Here is a 19,884-nt window from a genome sequence, read left to right on the forward strand (position 1 = left end):
CGCGGTCGGAGCTGCACCATGGCCCACAGCGTGCCGGACCGTCCTACCTCTGACCCGGAAGTAGCAGCCCGCAAGCCGAGCGTGACGCGAAGAGCAAGCGACCCGAGTTTAGTCGCTCCCTGCACGTTCTGAAGCCCCACAGCGGAGGCGCATGCGCAGGCGCGGAAGGGCGTGGCCTAAGGAAAGCTGGGGGCGTTTCCTTCCGCTCGGCCAGAGGCTGAGTGCTCAAGGCTGCCGGATTCCCTCCTCGCTGCTGCCGAGGCGCCCGTAGGAGCAGGTGGGCGCGGGGCTGTTTGCAGGCCGGGCAGACGTCGTGCTGCCTTCTTGGCTGGGGTGCTGACGGCAGGTCTGGCTGAGTCCCCGCCTCCTCTAGGCTGGCTGGCGCGGGTCACGCCATCCGGTGCTCAGCAACTGGATTCAGTTAATCCAGTGGTTCTCAACCTTCCTAATGCCGCGACCCTTTAATACAGTTCCTCAGGTGGTTGTGACCCCCAACTATAAAATTATTTTCGTTGCTACTTCATAACTAATTTTGCTACTGTTCTGAATCGTAATGTAAATATCTGATATGCAGGATGTATTTTCATTGTTACAAATTGAACATAAAGCATAGTGATTAATCACAAAAACAATATGTAATTATGTTTTCCGATGGTCTTAGGCGACCCCTGTGAAAGTGTCGTTGGACCCCCCCCCCCAAAGGGGTCGCGACCCACAGGTTGAGAACCGCTGGCTGTTTATAGATCTGACTCCCATCACTCTGCGCTCCCCGAGTAGTGGCGTTTCAAAGGGAAGAAATGCGCTATAGCGGCAGGACCTGCTGTCACAGAGAAGTTGACAGACACCGGATTAAATCAATTCCCGGCACCAAATGTGTGCTGGGCGACTTTGGCCCCGTTTATCAGGCTACCCCGACCACCAGCTCCTCCACCAGTCTGTCCATGCCTCTGTTCTGTGCCCTTCACTGACAACTTCCCAAACAGTGTATTACCTGACTCTGCCCCCCAGCCCCCATTTAAATGTAAGCTCTGTGAGAGAGTAGGGAGCCCACCTGATTCCCTGGTGCAACCCCAGGACCTTGAACAATGGCCAGCCCATCCCAAATCCTGAATCCAGTGAAAGAATGCCACCCTGCACTCAGTGAATGCAACCCTAGTACTATTTCTGTGTCCTAAGTATATGCCATTTTTTGGAATATACATGGCCCTTCCTGACCTGTGTTTATCTTCTCCCATCCATTATACAATACTAAGTGAGTCATCTATCATTCTCCCATCAAACCAAGGTTTCACACTTGCCGTGCATTTGTACATGCTGTTCCCTTTATGACACACACTCCCCCACATGGAACTATTTATACCTGAACACAGGCCAGGGCTGACTTCCTTTAAAGGTCTTTCAAAGACCTTAACAGGGGTCCTCAAACTTTTTAAACAGGGGGCCAGTTCACTGTCCCTCAGACCATTGGAGGGCCGGACTATAGTTTAAAAAAAAAATATGAACAAATTCCTATGCACACTGCACATATCTTATTTTGAAGTAAAAAAACAAAACGGGAACAAATACAATATTTGTATTTGCATGTGGCCCGCAGGCCGTAGTTTGAGGACCCCTGCCTTAACATCTACCCATCCCCACCCTGCCCATCTTTAACTACATTTTCCTCTGAATCTTGAACAAATTTCTATCACTGCAGTTTCTACATTGTATAATAGTTTACATGACAGTTGTCCCAACATTCTGTCAAGTCCTTGAGGGCAAGGCCCACGTCTTACTAATTATATTTCTAATGCCTATTATGTGGTAGACATTCAATAATACTAAATTGAATTGAATAATTTCTACCTCACTTTTTTTTTCAATTCTCCTTTCATTTTCTCTAATAAAACCAATACGTGAACACAAATGATAAAACACACACACAAAGCTACTGGTACCAAAGGCCCAATTTGAGAGGAGTTGCAAAGAACTGTACTGAAATATCTGGGCCTTGGGCAGATAGAAATTAAAAATATAATCAGACTGAGACAGCATACTGATTTCCATCATTGCTAACACTAGGAAAATGTTTAAAGTAACGGAGAAGCCCAACAACAAACCTATTAAAAGAGAACAATGGTATTTTATGTGCAAAAACTACATTATAAGTATCACAAGTCCCTTCAGTATATATGCCTTGAGCCACTCGTGTGAAGTGAACCCTAAAGGCTGGCCCTTCAGACACCTTGTAGGTTATGAACATCATGAACATCCCTCTTATGCTAAGAACCGTTGGAATTTATTAAGAGGTACTAGGGGCCCAGTGCACGAATTCGTGCACCTTGAAAAGAACTGTGGGCCGAGAGGCTGCAGTGGGCACCAGGGCGGGTCTCAGCCCATCCTCTGCCGGTCCCTCCCACCGCGGCCCCCAGTCCCCTCTCTGCTGCCACCGCTCCCATGTGCTGATGGTGCCAGCCTTGCTTGCACCCGCTGATGGCGTGGAGCTATGGGGGCCGGCGCCAGCAGCAGGTGCCAGCAGGGCCGGCACCATCAATGGGTGTGAGCAGCAGCTGTTGCCCTGATCACCCTTCAGGAGCAAGGGAAGGTGGAGAAGCCCTGAGGGTGGTCAGGGCCAGCAGTTGCTGCTTGCACCCGCTGACAGTGCTGAGTGATCGGGGCCGGCGCCAGGTGCAGGCAGTGGGTGCGAGCAGTGGCTCTGGCAGCAGGTGCAAGTGGGACTGGCACCGGCAGCAGGTGTGAGTGCTGGGGTGGGACCGCGGCGCACAGGAGCAAAGAATTTTCAGTAACCATCAGAGGCTCGCCCCAATGACAGCAACTGGCACCCTGCCTTGGTCTGGTGACCCCACTCACCTGCTCCACCATCCCACCGTGGCCGACGCCCGCCATGTTCCATGCTCTGCCACCTGCTGCAGAGGACTGCCATGTTCTGCGTGCGCCCCCTGGTGGTCAGTGCACGTCATAGTGACCGGTTGTTCTGTTGTTCCATTGTTCTGCCATTCGGTCTATTTGCATATTAGGGTATATATATATATAGATGACTTGCAAATGCAGTACAAAGTTTTGTATGATAGTGTCTTGTCATCTATTCCCACAAAAGCCATGGATGTAACATTAAATCAATTCTTGTAAGGGGCTGAGGTGATGAGACTGTGTAATCACCCAGGGGGCCAGCTGATCCAAGGGCCATTGTTATGTATGACCTTCCTACACTGTTTACTAAAGGCCACTGCTCCCAGTCAGGCTTCTGATGCTTGCCTGAGAGCAAGCAGGCATTCCACGGGCCCTGGGTACTATATGAGGTGTGGGGTTTGAGGTGAGAACTGTGTTCTTGCTACTTTACTCTGAGGTAAAGTCCTAAGGAAAACACTCCCTTCAGAATTCAGTGTCTGGGAAAGCTTGGCAGACCCTGAAGGGCCTATATGCTTCTGTGTTTATAATATCAAGAAATAGTCAACCATCACCTCTCCCTTTCCTCCTTGGCTGCTAAGAAGGCTAGTACTGCCCAGCCTGTGGCTCAGTTGGTTGCGCGTCATCTCATACACCAGAAGGGCGCAGGTTCCATTCTGGGTCAGGGCACATGTCCCCCAGTAGGGGACATGCAGGAGGCAGCCAATTGATATTTCTATCTCTCTCCCTCTCCCTTCCTCTATCTGAAATCAATAAAAAACATATGTTTTTTAAAAAGGCTAGTACTACATTCTAGTCAGTTGTGAATACCTTTGGAATCTATATATTTGTGTCATTTTGGGGTGGGGGCCTCATCCTGATTTTCTACCTTGTTGCTACTTTTCCTTCTTGAGTTCCTGTTCTAAGCTATCCCACATATTTTGAGGTAAAGCAGCCAAACAAGGTAAACACGGAAAAGAAAAAATCCTCAATAAAGATATCTCTCAGGGTCACATCTGTATACCATATATTACCTCCTGTAGAGAGTGATTTTATTTTCCATCAAAATTTGTATAAAAGTCAGAAATAGCAATGTTTTACCTTTCTACTACTATCTTTGACAAATAGCAAAAATACGATTGGGATAATTACATTTTTAAGACAATCTAATTAGAATTTCCCCCTCTCAATAATCAATCAAACACATCAGAGGATCAGAGGTATGTTATGTTTAAGTTCAAACCAAATAACATGCATTAACTTTACAGTTCTCTGACTTCTTGTAACTATATTTGCTACAGTTACCTCTAAGGCCCCTACCACTTATCAACAGGTTGGATCCCAGCCAGGAAATCAGAGACTATTTTTAGATCTTCCAATATTCAGCTCCCATCCACAAGATTGTGTGTCATCTGTTTGTGGCCTGGTACTTAGATGTACTATAATCTCTTCCTTCCCAGGACAATTAAGAAACTGTCTCTGTTTCATGAGGAGCCAGGGCTTCAGGAAGGGTCCTACCACAGAGCCCCTGGAAATGAAACCTGAAACAGAAGGACAAATACAGCAGTTAGGAGCGAAACCAACATACTACTTCAGCAAGTCACACATTTCTTAATTTTACCCAGAGGAAAATCCAAATTCTCACAAATGTGGCATTATGAGCTTTTGTGCCCACTTCTTTCATCTAGTTTCTGACAACTCAAGATATAGACATTTCACCATGGGTTGGTCCTTGTGATCAAGAAAATTTAGGAAAGGAAATGCCTAGAATTTAGGTGGTATAAATAAGAATTTTATTTTAAAGAGCAGGGGGAGATATGATTGTAAATTGTATTTCATGATTATATTGCCAAACTCATAAAAGGTTGTTTTTAGTTTATTTGAGAGAAAGAGAGAGAGAGAGGGAGGGAAGTGGGGAGAGAAACATTGATTTGTTGTTCCACTTATTCATGCATTCATTGGTTGCTTCTTGTATGTGCTGGGACCAGAGATTGAACCCGAAACCTTGGTTAACTGGGATGACTATCTAACCAACTGAGCTACAGGGCCAGGGCCATAATGAAAGTTTTAAGTTTTACGGTATCTACATACTGCATTAAAACAGCATTCATATGTACTAAGGACAAGAGAAAAATAACTGCATGCACCATACAGACCACAGGATTTTAGCTGCGCCAACAGCCTCTCAAACCATACCTTTCACAAAGAGCTCTGACTTGTAGTCAGAAGGAGAAAAAAAGAAAAAAGAAAAAGCAAAGAGGAGGAAGAAAAATCAATGATTTCTGCTTCCTTCAAGAGAAAATACTTAGGGCAGAAAAATAGCAGGGTTTTGTAGTATATTATTAATAAGAAAACCAATTGAGCACAATTAAAAATGAAGAAAGCATTTGCTTAATGTAATTCATCATATTACCAATTCTGATACAACACAAATTGTTAATGCCTTATCCCTTAAACACTGTTCACGTCACAAAGTGCCACTAATGGGCATCCCTGACCAGTGGCATTTCCACTCCTGCCACGCTCAGCGCGCTGAACACTGGCCGCTAGAAAGCTCCTCCCCAGCACAGTGGTCATAGTCCCTTGAGGACTGTCCAAGAATTATGCGGCGGTTCTCAACCTGTGGGTCGCGAACAATGAAAATACATCCTGCATATCAGATATTTACATTACGATTCATAATAGTAGCAAAATTACAGTTATGAAGTAGCAACGAAAATAATTTTATGGTTGGGGGTCACCACAACATGAGGAACTGTATTAAAGGGTCGCGGCATTAGGAAGGTTGAGAACCACTGAATTATAGCCTCCAAGGCATGGAGAGCTTTCAGGGCATTTCCATATCCTCAATCCCACATGGTCTCCTTCTTAAGAAAGTGACTCTCAAGTGTCCCTTTTCACTTCCCCCTTCCCCCACTTCACAAAGGCAAGCTGCACCCCTCAATCACCCCAAATCTTAGATGGTGCCTTAGCCCAGAGTGTGAAAACCTGTCAGGTGCTAACTAAAGAGACATTTGAAATACAGTGGGGCCTTGACTTACGAGTGTCCCGACTAATGAGTTTTTCGAGATACTTACGAGACAGCTTCAGATACCCCACCGCTAGTTGGCGCAGCGAACGTCACAGTGAACGCCACATCAGCCCAGCATCACGTGTCTCACTCGTTCACTTTTTGATTTGACATACAAGTAATCTGAGTTACGAGCTCCGTCACGGAACGAATTAAACTCATAAGTCAAGGCCCCACTGTATTGGTGTAGATTAAAGAAAACAAATGCTTTCTGAAGACTGGATATCACATCCTTATGCAAATAGGGCCTTTTCATCCTTGCTTTCAATAAAATGGAAAGAGGGTCTGATAGAACTGTCAGTTAACAGACAATGAAATAAGATACTACTATGGCATTTTAGCATGTAACTTGGAAGGAGGTCCAAAATCTGAGTGGCCATGCCATCTGAAATTCCTTTCATGTCGTGAGTTATGTAGCCCAGTTCTCCCAGTACATCCATCTATAAAAACCAAAAACTAAGAATTACAATTGACATTGAAAAGGTAATACTGAGCTTGGCCAGTGAAAATCAGCTCTGCCATCCCTCAGATGGGAATAAGAGACACAGATAAAGCCAGCTGAAGAGTGAGTAGGAAACATATTTTCCCAGGACAAGCTGCAAAGAATCGTAACAACTCCCTTCTTTGAGTAACTGCATACTTTTTTACTCACATCACATTTATTACAATATATTGTTGTAAGTATTCTATTTTATTAGTTATTGCTGTTAATCTCTTACTGTGCCTAATTTATAAATTAAACTTTATCATAGCTATGTATGTATAGGAAAATACAGTATATATAGGGTTCAGTGCAATCTGTGATTTCAGGCATCCACTGGAGGGTCGTGGAATATATCCCCTGTGGATAAGAAGGGACTTCTGCAGACCCATACTAGAGGTTAAGTGGTATCTTGTGCTTTTAATTTACATTTCCCTAATGATTAATGATGTTCAGCATCTTTTCAATGTTTTTATTGACCATATGTATATATTTGGAAAACTGTCTATTTGAACCTTTGACCCACTTTTTAATTGGATTATTTGTCTTTTTATTATTGAGTTGTGAGAATTCTTTATAAATTCTGGATACACATTCCTTATCAAATATTAGACTTGCAAATATTTTCTCCCATTCTATGGGTTGTCTTTTTATCTTTATTGATGGTGTCCATTGAAGTAAAGAAGTTTTTAATTTTGATAAAGTCCAAGGTATCCATTTTTCCACACTTGATCTTAGCCAAAAGGCCTAGAAGCGATAATTTATCCATTTTTTCTTATGTTACCTATGATTTTTATGTCATATAAAAGGTTTTGACAAACTCGAGGTCACAAAGATTTACTCCTTCGTTTTCTTTTAAGAATTTTATATATTTGTAGCTCTTATATTTAGGCCTCTGATCCCTGTGAGTTATTTTTTGTATATGGTGTAAAGGGGTCCAATTCCAATCTTTTGCATGTGGCTATCCAGCTGCTCCAGCACCATTTGTTAAAAAGACTATTCTTTCCATCACTGCTTTCTCTTCATACTTTTTCAAAAGTCAGTTGGCCATAAATGTGAGGGGTTTTTTTCTGGACTATCAATTCTATTCCACTGATCTGTATGTCTACCCTTATGTCAGTACCCCACTATCTTGAAAACCGTAACCTTGTAGTAAGTTTTGTAATTGGGAAGTATAAGTTCTCCAACTTTATTCTTCTCTTTGTTTTGGCTTTTTGGGTCCCTTGCATTTTCACATAAATTTTAGGATCACCTTGTCAGTTCAGCAAAGAAGCCAGAAGCAATTTAGATAGAGAATGGGTGAATCTGCAAATCATTTTGGGGAGTATTGCCACCTTCATAATATTAAGTTGTCCAATCTGTATACATGGATGTCCTTCTATAGATATTTAGGTTTTCTTTACTTCTTTTGATAGCATTCTGTAGTTTTCAGAGTATAAGTTTTACATAGAGAGTGATTTTTTTTTAAAGGATGTCTTTCTAGTTCCTACCACTTATGTATTGAGGACACACACAGGCTGTAGCTGATTAAAAATATCTGGAGAAGATATTATATCAGAATGGCATGGGTGGTACCAACTCATCAGTATTTTAAATATGTGTAGCCACGTTTGAAAACCACTGACTGAAGTCATGACAAGAGTTTCAGTGGTGTTTTAGAATTTTATTTATTTATGCTTAGTTATTTCTATTGTATCTCATTCTAGAAAGGAATTAAGCAGACTAACAATACAATATAAACTAAATTAAAAGTGAAGACAAAAAAGCAGGGGTGAAACAAGAAAGGAAAAAAAGGTGAAGACATGAATCGGGCTAAAAATGCATACTATGATGATCTACTCTTTCCACACAAACGTGGGAAACAGAATCAGTATCATAACAAAGCCACAAGTACAAATATTCTTGGCAATTAGACCAGAGACATGTGTGTAGCAGCCTCACCATGAGAGCAGTGGGAAGAAGTTCTGGCTGGTATCTCCAAGGCTTACTGCTCAGCATTCGTTCAGTTTACCTACATCCAAATGCCTGCCATCACTAAATCTACTTAAAAAGACAAATGAAAGCAAAGCCAAAGGAATCGAAGAAAGCTTTCAAAATGTGAAAAAATTAAAGTCTTACAGCAAACCCCTTGTAAAAAGACAGAGCCACCTTAGTCTACAGTTAACAATATTTTGTTCTTCCAAAAAAGCAACGACAGACCAAATAAAACACAAATTCAGTGTCTTTTTTTTTTTTTAATTAGAACAGAACAGTAGATAAAATGTCTTTAGATGACATGTCCAATCCTGCTCAATGCCTTCCATTTCCCACCCTGGTAATCCCTGTACCTGAATTTGTTTGTGGCTTGGGTGATTTCCATGTTAAATTCGGCCACTGGCACGCCCCTGGCAGACACCTGGGGGGCAAACATGGCAGCAGGATAAACCAAGGAGGAAGTTCCCACCTACAAAGCAAACAGATGGAAACAGACAAATGACCACACTATGCGAGAAGAAACATTTTTTCAGAAAATCTCACATAAGCCCAGGCAGGTTTGTGGTTGCAGGTGTTGGGGGGAAAACTAAGCTGGATGAGATAAATGGAGAGGATTTAAGGGACAAATCAGGAGTTAGGAGGCGTCTTTTTGGCTGATCACTGGAACTCAGAAAGATGTGTTATGAAAAGGAGGGTTGTGCAAACGGAGAAAGTGGCAACGAAATGACTCATCACCTTTGGGGTTAGTTTTGTTTTTGTTTCTGTTTTTTGTAGTGATGTAAATAATCCATGATCCTTTTTTTTCTAAGTTAGATAACTCAAAGAAAAAAAAATACATATCATTCATAACCCTACTACCCCAAGATAACCCCTGCTCACATATTGATGGATATTCCTTCAGGTTATCCCCTATGGATATCTTATCTAATAAAAGAGAAACATGCAAATTGACCGTACCTTCCCTATGCCCCAGGCCACGCCCACCAGCCAATCAGAGCGACTATATGCAAATTAACCCAACCAAGATGGCAGCTGGCAGCCACAGAGCTGGAGCAAGCAGGAGGCTTGGTTGCCCCGGCGATGGAGGAAGCCAAGCTTCCCGCCCGCCCTGGCCGGCTGTGGCCTCTGCAAAAGGCAACAAAGTTTCAATTATAGAAGCTAAATAAATCCCAGATACCTGCTTCCAGCCAGCCTCCACTGGGAGCTTGGGTGGCTAGGGGCTGTGGCCAGCCTGCAAACAGCCATCAGCCCCTCACCCAGGCTCACCACACCCTCATGGGGTGAGGGTCCCTGCTGGGGGGCTTGGCCAGCCTGAAAACAGCCATCAGCCCCTCACCCAGGCTGGCCAGGCACTCCAGCGGGTGCCTGAAGCCGGTCCATCCTTGCTGCTTGACACAGTGGCTGCAGGGAAGAAACATCTGCACAGCATATGTTTCAAGGGACCTGGCCTATATGGCATACTGTTCTTAATATGTTTGCTCCCCTTCTTGGCGCTATGTGTTTTAACCAAGGTCACCTCTCCGAGAAAGGTTGTTTCCCCAGGTAGGGATTTTTCCCTGAAGTTAGGGAGGGAATAAAACCCCTTAACTAAGTGCCAGGCGGGTAGTTAATCACTTTAACTATGAACAATCACACTTAAGCTACATAATCTTTACTCCCTGAAATGGAGATAAGAAACGCCCTAACCTTTGGAATAGAAATTGATAGGATCAAAATCAAATGGTGTAAATACAGATGTAACAAGACAATAAGACACAGAACCTGGCTGAAGATCCTGGCTAGAACCTGGCTAGAGAACCTGGCTAGGCTGCTGATCAACTGAACGCTGTCTCCATGTCCTTCATTCTTCGCCAACTCCGTCCACACCTTTGGGAACCCCTGGATCTGCTGGGGCTGGACCCCAACAAGCGGGGACCCCCACCCTGAAGGGGTTTGGCCAATCTGAAAACGGCCCTCAGACCCTCACCCAGGCTGACCAGACACCCCAGCGGGACCCCCACCCTGATCTGGGACACCCTTCAGGGCAAACCAGCCGGCTCCCACCCATGCACCAGGCCTCTATCCTATATAATAAAAGGGTAAATATGCAAACTGACCCTAACAGCAGAACGACTGGGAATGACTGGTCACTATGAAACACACTGCCCACTAGGGGGCAGATGCTCAATGCAAGAGCTGCCCCCTAGTGGTCAATGTGCTCCCACAGGGGGAGTTCTGCTCAGCCACAAGCCAGGCTGATGGCTGCCAGTACAGCAGTGGTGGTGGGAGTCTCTCCTGCCTCCTCAGCAGCACTAAGGATGTCCGACTGCCAGCTTAGGCCCAATTCCCCGGTGAGCGGGCCTAAGCCAGTAGGTGGTCATCCCCCAAGGGGTCCCAGACTGCAAGAGGGCACAGGCCGGGCTGAGGGACACCCCCCCACACCGAGTGCACAAATTTTTGTGCACTGGGCCTCTAGTAGTTTTATAAACATTCTTTACAAGAATGGGAAGACTAGCTGGCTTATTTCTTCCCTGACTCACTTCTTTTACCTCTGTGACTTTCTAAATAAACTTTTGCTTATATTTGAGTCTTCACTCTGAATTCTTTCTTAGCCAGGACTCAAGTGCTGAGGTTTTTTGAGGGGGTAGAAGGGGGTGATTGGGGAGAAGGAATGGGAAGATCAGAACATATTTTACAAACCAGCTTTTTTCACCTAGCCACTGACCCTATACTCAACTTCGGGATGCACTCAGTAAACACTGGCTGAATGAGTATGCATCCATGAGAAAGTGACTCTGCTTTTAAAGACATGTTAAGGAAAATTTGAAATATGCCTACCCTTTGTCCAGTTAATTCCACTTCTAGAAAATTTGTCCTAAGACAATAATTTGATGAGCATGTTAAAAGTTATGTCTGAGGCCCTGGCCAGGTAGCTTAGTTGGTTACAGCATCATCCTGGTATGCCAAGATTGCAGGTTCGATCCACCCACAGGACACATAAAAGAAGCAACCAATTAATGCATAAATAAAAGTGGAATATCACATCGATGTTTCTCTCTCTAAAAATTAATCAATACATTTTTTTAAAAGAGTTATGTCTAAGGCTATTCACTACAACGTTGTTTAAAATATCAAAATTTGAAACAGCCTGAACGTCCAACAATACAGAATTGGTTAAATGCATACACCAGAACACTGCATAGCCAATTAAAAGATGATGCACTGACATGGAATATGCTAAGTGAATTGCTACATGAATAAAATAGTTTCAAAAAAGAACATATATGGACCCATTTAAAAAATTTTTAAATTACCATTTACACCAATATTATTTTATATTGGTTTCAGGTGTACAGCATAGCAGTTAACTATCATATTCTTTACAAAGTGCTTCCCCCAGTATTTCCAGTACCCACCTAACATCATACATAGTTATTACAATACTAGAGGCCCGATGCACAAAATTCGTGCAAGGGGCTTGGCCCCTGCTGCCGTGGTGGCCGCTTCTGCCTTGGCCCCGCCGCCACAGCTTCGTCTGGAAGGTCTAATTAGCATATTATGCTTTCATTATTATAGACTAGAGGCCCGGTGCACAAAAATTTGTGCACTCGGTGGCGCGGGGGTCCCTCAGCCCGGCCTGTGCCCTCTCGCAGTCTGGGACCCCTCGGGGGATGACCACCTACTGGCTTAGGCCCACTCCCCGGGGGGATTGGGCCTAAGCTGGCAGTCAGACATCCCTCTGGCAGCCCGGGAGCCCTCGGGGGATGTCCACTTGCCAGCAGGGAGCAGGCCTAAGCTGCAGTCGGACATCCTTAGCACTGCTGAGGAGGCAGGAGAGGCTCCCACCACCACTGCTGTACTGGCAGCCATCAGCCTGGCTTGTGGCTGAGCAGAACTCCCCCTGTGGGAGCACATTGACCACTAGGGGGCAGCTCTTGCATTGAGCATCTGCCCCCTAGTGGGCAGTGTGTTTCATAGTGACCAGTCATTCCCAGTCGTTCTGCTGTTAGGGTCAGTTTGCATATTTACCCTTTTATTATATAGGATAGAGGCCTGGTGCATGGGTGGGAGCCGGCTGGTTTGCCCTGAAGGGTGTCCCAGATCAGGGTGGGGGTCCCACTGGGGTGCCTGGCCAGCCTGGATGAGGGGCTGATGGCTGTTTGCAGGCTGGTCAAGCCCCCCACAGTGGGGACCCTCACCCCATGGAGGTTTGGCCAGCCTGGGTGAGGGGCTGATGGCTGTTTTCAGGCTGGCCACACCCCCTTTAGGGTGGGGGTCCCCACTGGGGTGCCTGGCCAGTCTCAGTGAGGGGCTGAGGGCCATTTTCAGGCTGGCCAAGCCCCCCCGGCGACGGAAGCTCCCAGCCTCTCCTTTTTTTTTTTTTTTTTTCTGAGATTTATTTACCTTCTATAATTGAAACTTTGTTGCTCTGAGTGGAGCTCAGAGCCACCACGGGAAGCTTGGATTCCTCCATCATTGGAGCAACCAAGCCTCCTGCTTACTCCAACTCTGTGGCTGCCAGCCACCATCTTGTTTGGGTTAATTTGCATATAGTCGCTCTGATTGGCTGGTGGGCGTGGCTTAAGGTGTAGCGAAAGTACAGTCAACTTGCGTGTTTGTCTTTTATTAGAGTAGATTATTGACTAGATTCCCTAAGCTATAATTTACATCCCTAGGACTGTTTTATAACTTCCAATTAGTACTTATCCATTCCTTCACCTTTTTCACCCAGTCCCCTAATCAAGTCCCCTCTGGCAACCATCAGTCTGTTCTCTATCTCTAAGTCTGTTTCAATTTTTTTTGGTTCATTTATTTTGTTCTTTAGATTCCACATGTAAGTGAAATCATATAGTATTTGTTTTTCTCTGTCTGACTTATTTCACTTAGCCCAATACCCTCTAGGTCCATCAGTGCTGTCACAAATGGTAAGATTTCATTCTTTTCATGGCTGAGTAGTAATCCATTGTATATATGTACCACATCTTTCTTATCCACTCATTTATTGATTGACACTTGGGTTGCTTCCATATCTTCACTATTTTAAATAAGGCTGCAATTAACATAGGGTGCATATATTCTTTCTAATTAGTGTTTTGGGAGTATGAACACATTTTTAAAAATTTTAATCAATATGTGTACATCTGCATGTGGAAAGGTCTAGACCAGGGGTGTGCAAACTTTTTTCTGTAAAAGACCAAATACTGCTGTTTTTTTTTTAGGTTTTATAGGCCACATGGTCTCTGTTGCAAACATTCAGCTCTGCCAATGTAGTGTGAAAGTAACTATAGACTATACAAAGAATAAAGGGCATGGCTATGTTCCAATAAAACTTTATTTACAAAAACAGGTGGCAGGTCAGATTTGGCCCATAGGCCACAGTTTGCTCATCCCGGGTCTAGAAGAAAACATACTAAAATGCTAACTGATTATTTTTGTATGGTAGAATTATCGGATTTTTAATTTCTTCTTTTTGTGTTTTCTCAATTAAATTTAATAATGAGCATGTATTATTTTAAAAATTAGAACCAATAACATGCTCTTTTTATGATATTTTTTGTGGGGAGAAAAGGATTTGAGAAGCCGAAGACATGGTCTTGCATTGTTTTGTATTTTAAGATAAATTCTTATTCACTGTTTTTTTAGTTTTTATGTAGAACACCACAACTCTCAAAACACATCTTAAGAGAAGGAAAGAAGGAAGGAAAGTAGGAAGGGAGGAAGGAATGGAGGGAGGGAGAAAGGAAGGGAGGGAGGGAAGAAGGAAGGAAGGGAGGGAGGGTGGGAGGATGGGAGGGAGGGAACAACATTAATCTCCACCCCAGTCCTGGTGTTTCAGAAAATCCCCACAATCAGGTAAGAACGAAACCTACCACTAGACATAAGTCACAGAGGGTCAGCTCTTTGTCAACCTCCTCCAGAATGGCAGAGTCCAGGTTTTCTCCAAACCACACTACATAAGGTCGCAGCAGGCCCCCGCACCCTGCCTCTTCACACCTGTAAAAACATCAGCCTTAACTCAACCTTGCCTGAAGGTCTGCCAGGTGGGTCGGAGGAAGACCAGGGGCTGCCCCAAATCCAGTCTATCCAGATAGGTCACCTCATCCTCTGATCACCATCCCTGCTCTCCCAGCCCATAGGAGCTTGTCTTGAATATGAAGCACTAACTTTAACTGCCTTATAAAGTTTCTATTTTGTCTGAATGCATTGGGTTGATTTAGAGACAAATGTGTTTCAGCCAAGCTTGACCTTCTCTTTAAACAGTTTTCTCTTTCACAGTGACTTCATCACCCTCATGGGCATGACTCTGCTCAGTGACCCAGGCCTGGGAGGACACACTGGACTAAGATTTGTCTCAGACACCCCAATCATCCCCTAACTTCATCAATGACCTCCTTTTATTTTCTCGGAGATTCGCCTCTCTCTGGTCCTGTCTATAGTCAAGTTCTCCAGTATCAATTACTAGAAATCTGTCACCATTTCCTCCCCACTCTCTCTTAGTCATTTTATTCTACCTTCTAAAATAACCTCCCCCAAACATAGTTTTCATCATATTAATGTCCTACCCAGGAACCCCTCAGGATTCCCTGTTCTTTCAGATAGAAACTTTAGCATTTAGTAATGAAAAGCCTTATTAAGAAAAATAAAAAGGGTTCTGTGGTCAAATAAACCAGTGAAATATTAGCATATTGTAACAACTTTTTAGAGAGTAACAATGTACTTTAGCATATGAAATGTTCTGAGAAGTCCTACAGTAAAGCAAACATACTCTGACTTGGTTTAATCTAGTGTGATCTGAGCACATAACATCGTTTTTTCAAGCAATGCCTATGAACATCACATGGATATAGTGCTCGCTGAAACACTTTTGGAAGTGCTATTTTAATATCTGGCTTTGAAAACTTGACAAAAATCTTTCTACGTTTTTTAAAAAATCTACAACGTTTTGGTCCTATAATTTCATTTTTGCAAGACCTTTTACTGTCTCCATAAACCTGGATTAATAACATTAATAACACTGATGAGGAGGAAGAGGATGAAGATGACAGTAACTAATGAAAAGCAAGAAGGATTGAAAAGCAGTTCTCTTTCCACAGGTTTGCTTCATCCTCTCTATTTCTGCCCTTGGCCTCATAGGTCAGGGCTGGTATTTACATTTGAGGATTTAAGAGGCATCTCACCAAATGAACTTGGATTTTGATTCCTAATTTTCTTTTCTTGCAACCTGCAACACCAAGTATAGATTAAAGATTTTACCCACCGGGGAAGTTTCTCCAATGGGATTCTGGCATCTTGTGTTTCGGGTTCTGGAGCACTGAATAAACAATATTAGAAAAGAGAAAATGTCATTGGTATCATCAAAGAACAAAGGAATAACATAACCCAATAAGTATGTATATTTGCATAGCAGGGTATGGTACAAAACTCCTAATTAATACATGAGCTACTCAAAGAATGGACACCAACTAATTACTAGTGGTTTTACCTCAAGAGGAAATTTGTATGTGGGGAGGATGAAAAGCAGCCATATGCGCTAATGGGGGAGTTTCGTGACTTACATCTTATATGTTATCATTTGAATCTTCTTCGACATTATGTTAATATATTTCTTGTATACTTTATACTGATTTAAAATGATCAGGTAGAATTTTTCTCAATATTCTGAGTCTACTCTTAATTTCTTTCCCTAACTACCATAATAGTACACATTCATCATAGAAATGTTGAAAAATTCAAAAAGATATAAAGCAGAAATCACAATTACCTATCATCCCACCACTCCTGATAATTGCTGTTAAAATTTTGCTGTGCTTTCTTTAGGTCTGTCATCTATACACAAATACATCAACATGGGAGGAGAAAGAGAGAGAGAGAGAGAAAGAGGAAGAGAGAGAGAGAGAGAGAGAGAGAGAGAGAGAGAGAGAGAGAGTTTAAATACAAAGTTGGGCCCTGACTGGCATGGCTCAGTGGTTAGAGTGTAAGCCTGAGCACCGAGGGCCACAGGTTCCATTCCTTATTAACGGCACTCAAAGGCTTGTACCTGGGTTGCAGGTCTGATCCCCACCCTGCTGGGGCACATGTGGGAGACAACCAATCGATATATCTCTGTCATGTTGATATTTCCCTCTCTCTCTTTTCCCTCACTCTCTCTCTCTCTCATCTTTCCTCCTCCCTTTCACTCTCTAAAATCAATGAAAAAATATCCTCATTTCTTGGGTGAGGATTAAAAAAAAATACAAAGTTGGGATCAAACTGTATAGAGTTAGATCCTGTGGTTTTCACTTAATATTATAAATTGAGAGCAAAATATTTCTTTTATAATATGGTATAATGTATTGGATCCTATTTTTTATAAATATCCATGCAAATCTTAATGTTTCATTTCCTCACATTTATGTTCAATTTAAAAGAGAAAACAACACACGCTCATTCTATAGTACAGCATAATTACCCTTTTCCTGCAAAAGCTTCACAAATTGGACTCTTGTAATTCTCAGCCACAGCCCCACAAGAAGTGCATTGAGTTTTGAATATGCTACCTGAAAAACATAAGTCAAGCAAGACCAGAAATAATATCATCAAGAGCAACTGTCTCCATGTCCAAAAGGGTACAAAATCACTTAGTTTTTATATGTTCATTTTAGCAAATGGGCCTACCCTAGGCATCATGGGAAATGTAAAGGCATGCAGTATTATTGAACAAGCCAGGAGCATCTGTCCTCCTGGACTTTGTACTCTTAGAGGGAAGAGAGACAGATGAAATAATCATTCATGACTAAGGAGCTCTCACATTACTCGGAGTGATGCTCAGGTAGGCCTGAACTGATCAATAGGATAGATGAAGCCAACCAACTAAGGGCATGATTTACTAAGTACATGATTGATAAAGGTTCAGTAGCTTGGGATGTGTTTAAAAATCTTAATTTTAAATTAATAAAGCTTGAATATTTTATCTAAAACCAGATCAATCAATAATTAATAAACTAATAAATGAAGAAAATAACTGCTAAAACTAGCAACCATTTGTTGAGCTCACCCAATAATGGTGACCACAATTCACTACATATTGTCATGTGCCCAGTGCTGTGCTGAGCATGTCACACACACTGTGGTGGATACACATTGTTCCATTGTCCAGTGTCACTTGGTTGAGGACCCATCTCTCCTCTATCCCATGCCAAGCTGATGAAGGTGTCAATCACATCCTAAAATACAAGCTTGGATACACGTTTCAGACTGGTCCAATCCCAGTACCCCATCCCTCTAGTGATAGTGTTTGGTTAAAAGCAGGTAAGTGACCCAATCAAGGCTCCCCGAGGTTTGTTTTCTGAGGAGAGAGCTAAGTTAGAGTGAGCCTGGAGCTGCCAGACGTTACTTTGCTGGCACATGTAGGCGATCAACTACAGAGGGAGAGGTAAAGTAACTCTGAGTGAGCAAAGTTGAGGGAAGGAAAGGCAGAGAGGCAGGGAGAGAAAGACAGTGAGCCTGCTGCTGACGTCAGCTTCTCCCAGGCTCCTCAGTGTTGCCAACCAACGTACCTATTTTGTCAGTTTTAGCGTGGCTACTTTCCCGTTAACATCTCTGAAGTTCAGACGCGTCCTGTAACTGCCACTGGCCACATGACAGGTGTGATGTGGTTGCCATAGCCAGCACTTGCACAGACTTGTTGAAGGATTACACCAATGACTGACATGTGTCCTGACTGGACAAAGGCAGCCTCTGCATATTTCAGCCAACAAACCAGTTAAGGTCCATTTGGGGAAGAAAAATGAGTCCTGGTTGTCATCTAGAACCCTTCCACTCACACCTTTTGGTAAGATCAAGAAAGGCCAACGTCAAACCTGCAGAATGTGTGTCAGCAGCTTGGGAGGGAAATGCAGAGATAAGAGAGGATCCCTCTTTAGGAAATGCTGCATCACCGATCCCACACACTGTGGAAAACACAGTCACTGACACCTCGGAGACCTTCAGAAGTCATTCAGAAGAAATATCTTAACCACTCTATTTTACCCATGTTTTGTTTTTTATATGCATGAGAGTGATAGTTTCTAAAAATATGTATCTAAATAACTTTTAACAAGCCCTTTCTATTTGTATAAAATAGTGAATTCTAAGGAGTAATAAAATAAGATATCATGGTTTGGGCAGATTATTTTCTTTCTAAGTATCACATTAAAAACATGTTGCATCTTCAATTTGATGAAAGAAAGGGCTTCCTTTTGTTTTTACCTGAATTTGAAGAGAGTTCTCATCACTTGCAAACAAAAAAGTCCCAACTAATATGTATATATTATCTTATTTAATGCTTAAAATAACTGGATTCCGATTTTATACATTCTACATGGCAAGTGACAGCCTCCAATCTGACACTGCAGAGAAACGAGAAGAGCCATGTGGAAAGTGTCCTAGATCCAACAGAAGAAGGTGCCAAAAAGACTTCAGTTAGTAGGTGGCTGACACTGTTAGGACACAAAAGAGGGATAGGATCCAAGCGCACAGTGCTCAACTCTCATTATCAGGGTGACCATAAGCCTAGGCAAAAATGGGCAACCTCACCGCGTACGCACACAAGCACCATCCCCATTGGCTCACTGTTCCTGGAAAAGCCACTATTAGAAATGGATCACTTGGAATTAAAGTTTTGTAGACTCATAAATGCAAATGTCCTTGGGGGAAAAATCCTTGCTTGCCCATTGATGCTCTTGTATGAATGGGTTTATAAGATTTTTGATGAGATCAAAGAGGGGAAAGGAGTAAGAAGACAAGAGGGGGAAAGGAGGCTGTCGTCAGGGAAGAGAGGGAAAGCCAGAGGGACCTAAGACAAAACCTATGTGTGTCACAACTTGGTGGGCTTGATTCAGTGAAGGTCGCTGAGCGGGTAGCTCCCTAAGGGCTGGAGGGCTTAGCAGAAGCACAGCCTCAGCAGACAGTACCAAGTGGGACAAAGGGAAAGTAAATAGATGCCCCAGGAATGCCAAGGCCCCCCATGCCAGATCCTGCTAAAGCCACCTGTCCAATGGCCCACCCCTCCTGGTTCCCTTCAGCCCAGCTGGGCAGTTGTCTCTAGCACAACCCCCTCAAGAGCTGCTCAGGGAGGGGCACGCACGCAGCTGTGCAGACTAGCGCTTTCGCGGTGTAACAGGCGCACACCAGACACCTGGGTGTGTTGTCAAAATGCAGGTTCTGTCAGTGAGTCCAGGTGGAAAATGGCAGGACATATGCTTTCAAGTCTAGTTCCCCTCCCCGTGTGAGGCTGGGAGTTCTCACCATGGATTTCCAGAAGGTTCTTGGTACCAGCCTTGCGGTGCAGCTCATCGATGTTTTGGGTGATGACCATGACCCGGCGGCCCTGCTCACGCAGCCGGGCCTCACACTCAGCGATGGCGAGGTGCCCGGGGTTTGGCTTCACGCGCAGTATGACTTCCCTCCGGTAGTGGTAGAACTCCCACACCAGGGACGGGTTTTGGGCAAAGGCCTCAGGAGTGGCCAGGGTCTG

The 19,884-nt window shown here is 43.6% G+C and overlaps 2 protein-coding genes across 5 annotated transcripts in view; both read right to left on the reverse strand.

Annotated features, from left to right (window-relative positions):
• NOL7 (nucleolar protein 7, 27kDa) overlaps window positions 1–2,046 on the reverse strand; it is a 6,022-nt gene extending 3,976 nt beyond the window's left edge. The window contains exon 1 of the mRNA XM_005878439.2: window positions 2,037–2,046. Within this exon, the coding sequence (XP_005878501.2) occupies window positions 2,037–2,046 (10 nt within the window). The remainder of the gene's footprint in view (window positions 1–2,036) is intronic.
• Window positions 2,047–3,907: 1,861 nt separating this feature from the next.
• The window catches only part of SIRT5 (sirtuin 5), a 34,949-nt gene continuing 18,972 nt past the window's right edge, over window positions 3,908–19,884 (reverse strand). For 3 of the 4 annotated variants that reach the window (XM_005878413.2, XM_005878412.2, XM_005878414.2), the window contains exons 4-9: window positions 19,656–19,881; window positions 16,840–16,927; window positions 15,649–15,702; window positions 14,261–14,384; window positions 8,765–8,880; window positions 4,263–4,427 (exon numbers count right to left, since the gene is read on the reverse strand). In XM_005878413.2, coding sequence (XP_005878475.1) covers window positions 4,352–4,427; window positions 8,765–8,880; window positions 14,261–14,384; window positions 15,649–15,702; window positions 16,840–16,927; window positions 19,656–19,881 — 684 coding nt within the window. In that variant the 3' untranslated portion in view covers window positions 4,263–4,351. Of the gene's footprint in view, window positions 4,428–8,764; window positions 8,881–14,260; window positions 14,385–15,648; window positions 15,703–16,839; window positions 16,928–19,655; window positions 19,882–19,884 lie in introns of all 4 variants that reach the window. The other variant, XM_014549561.1, reaches the window with a different exon arrangement.

Source organism: Myotis brandtii, unplaced genomic scaffold (assembly GCF_000412655.1).
Source record: "Myotis brandtii unplaced genomic scaffold, ASM41265v1 scaffold56, whole genome shotgun sequence".
NCBI classification, from domain to species: Eukaryota; Metazoa; Chordata; class Mammalia; order Chiroptera; family Vespertilionidae; genus Myotis; species Myotis brandtii.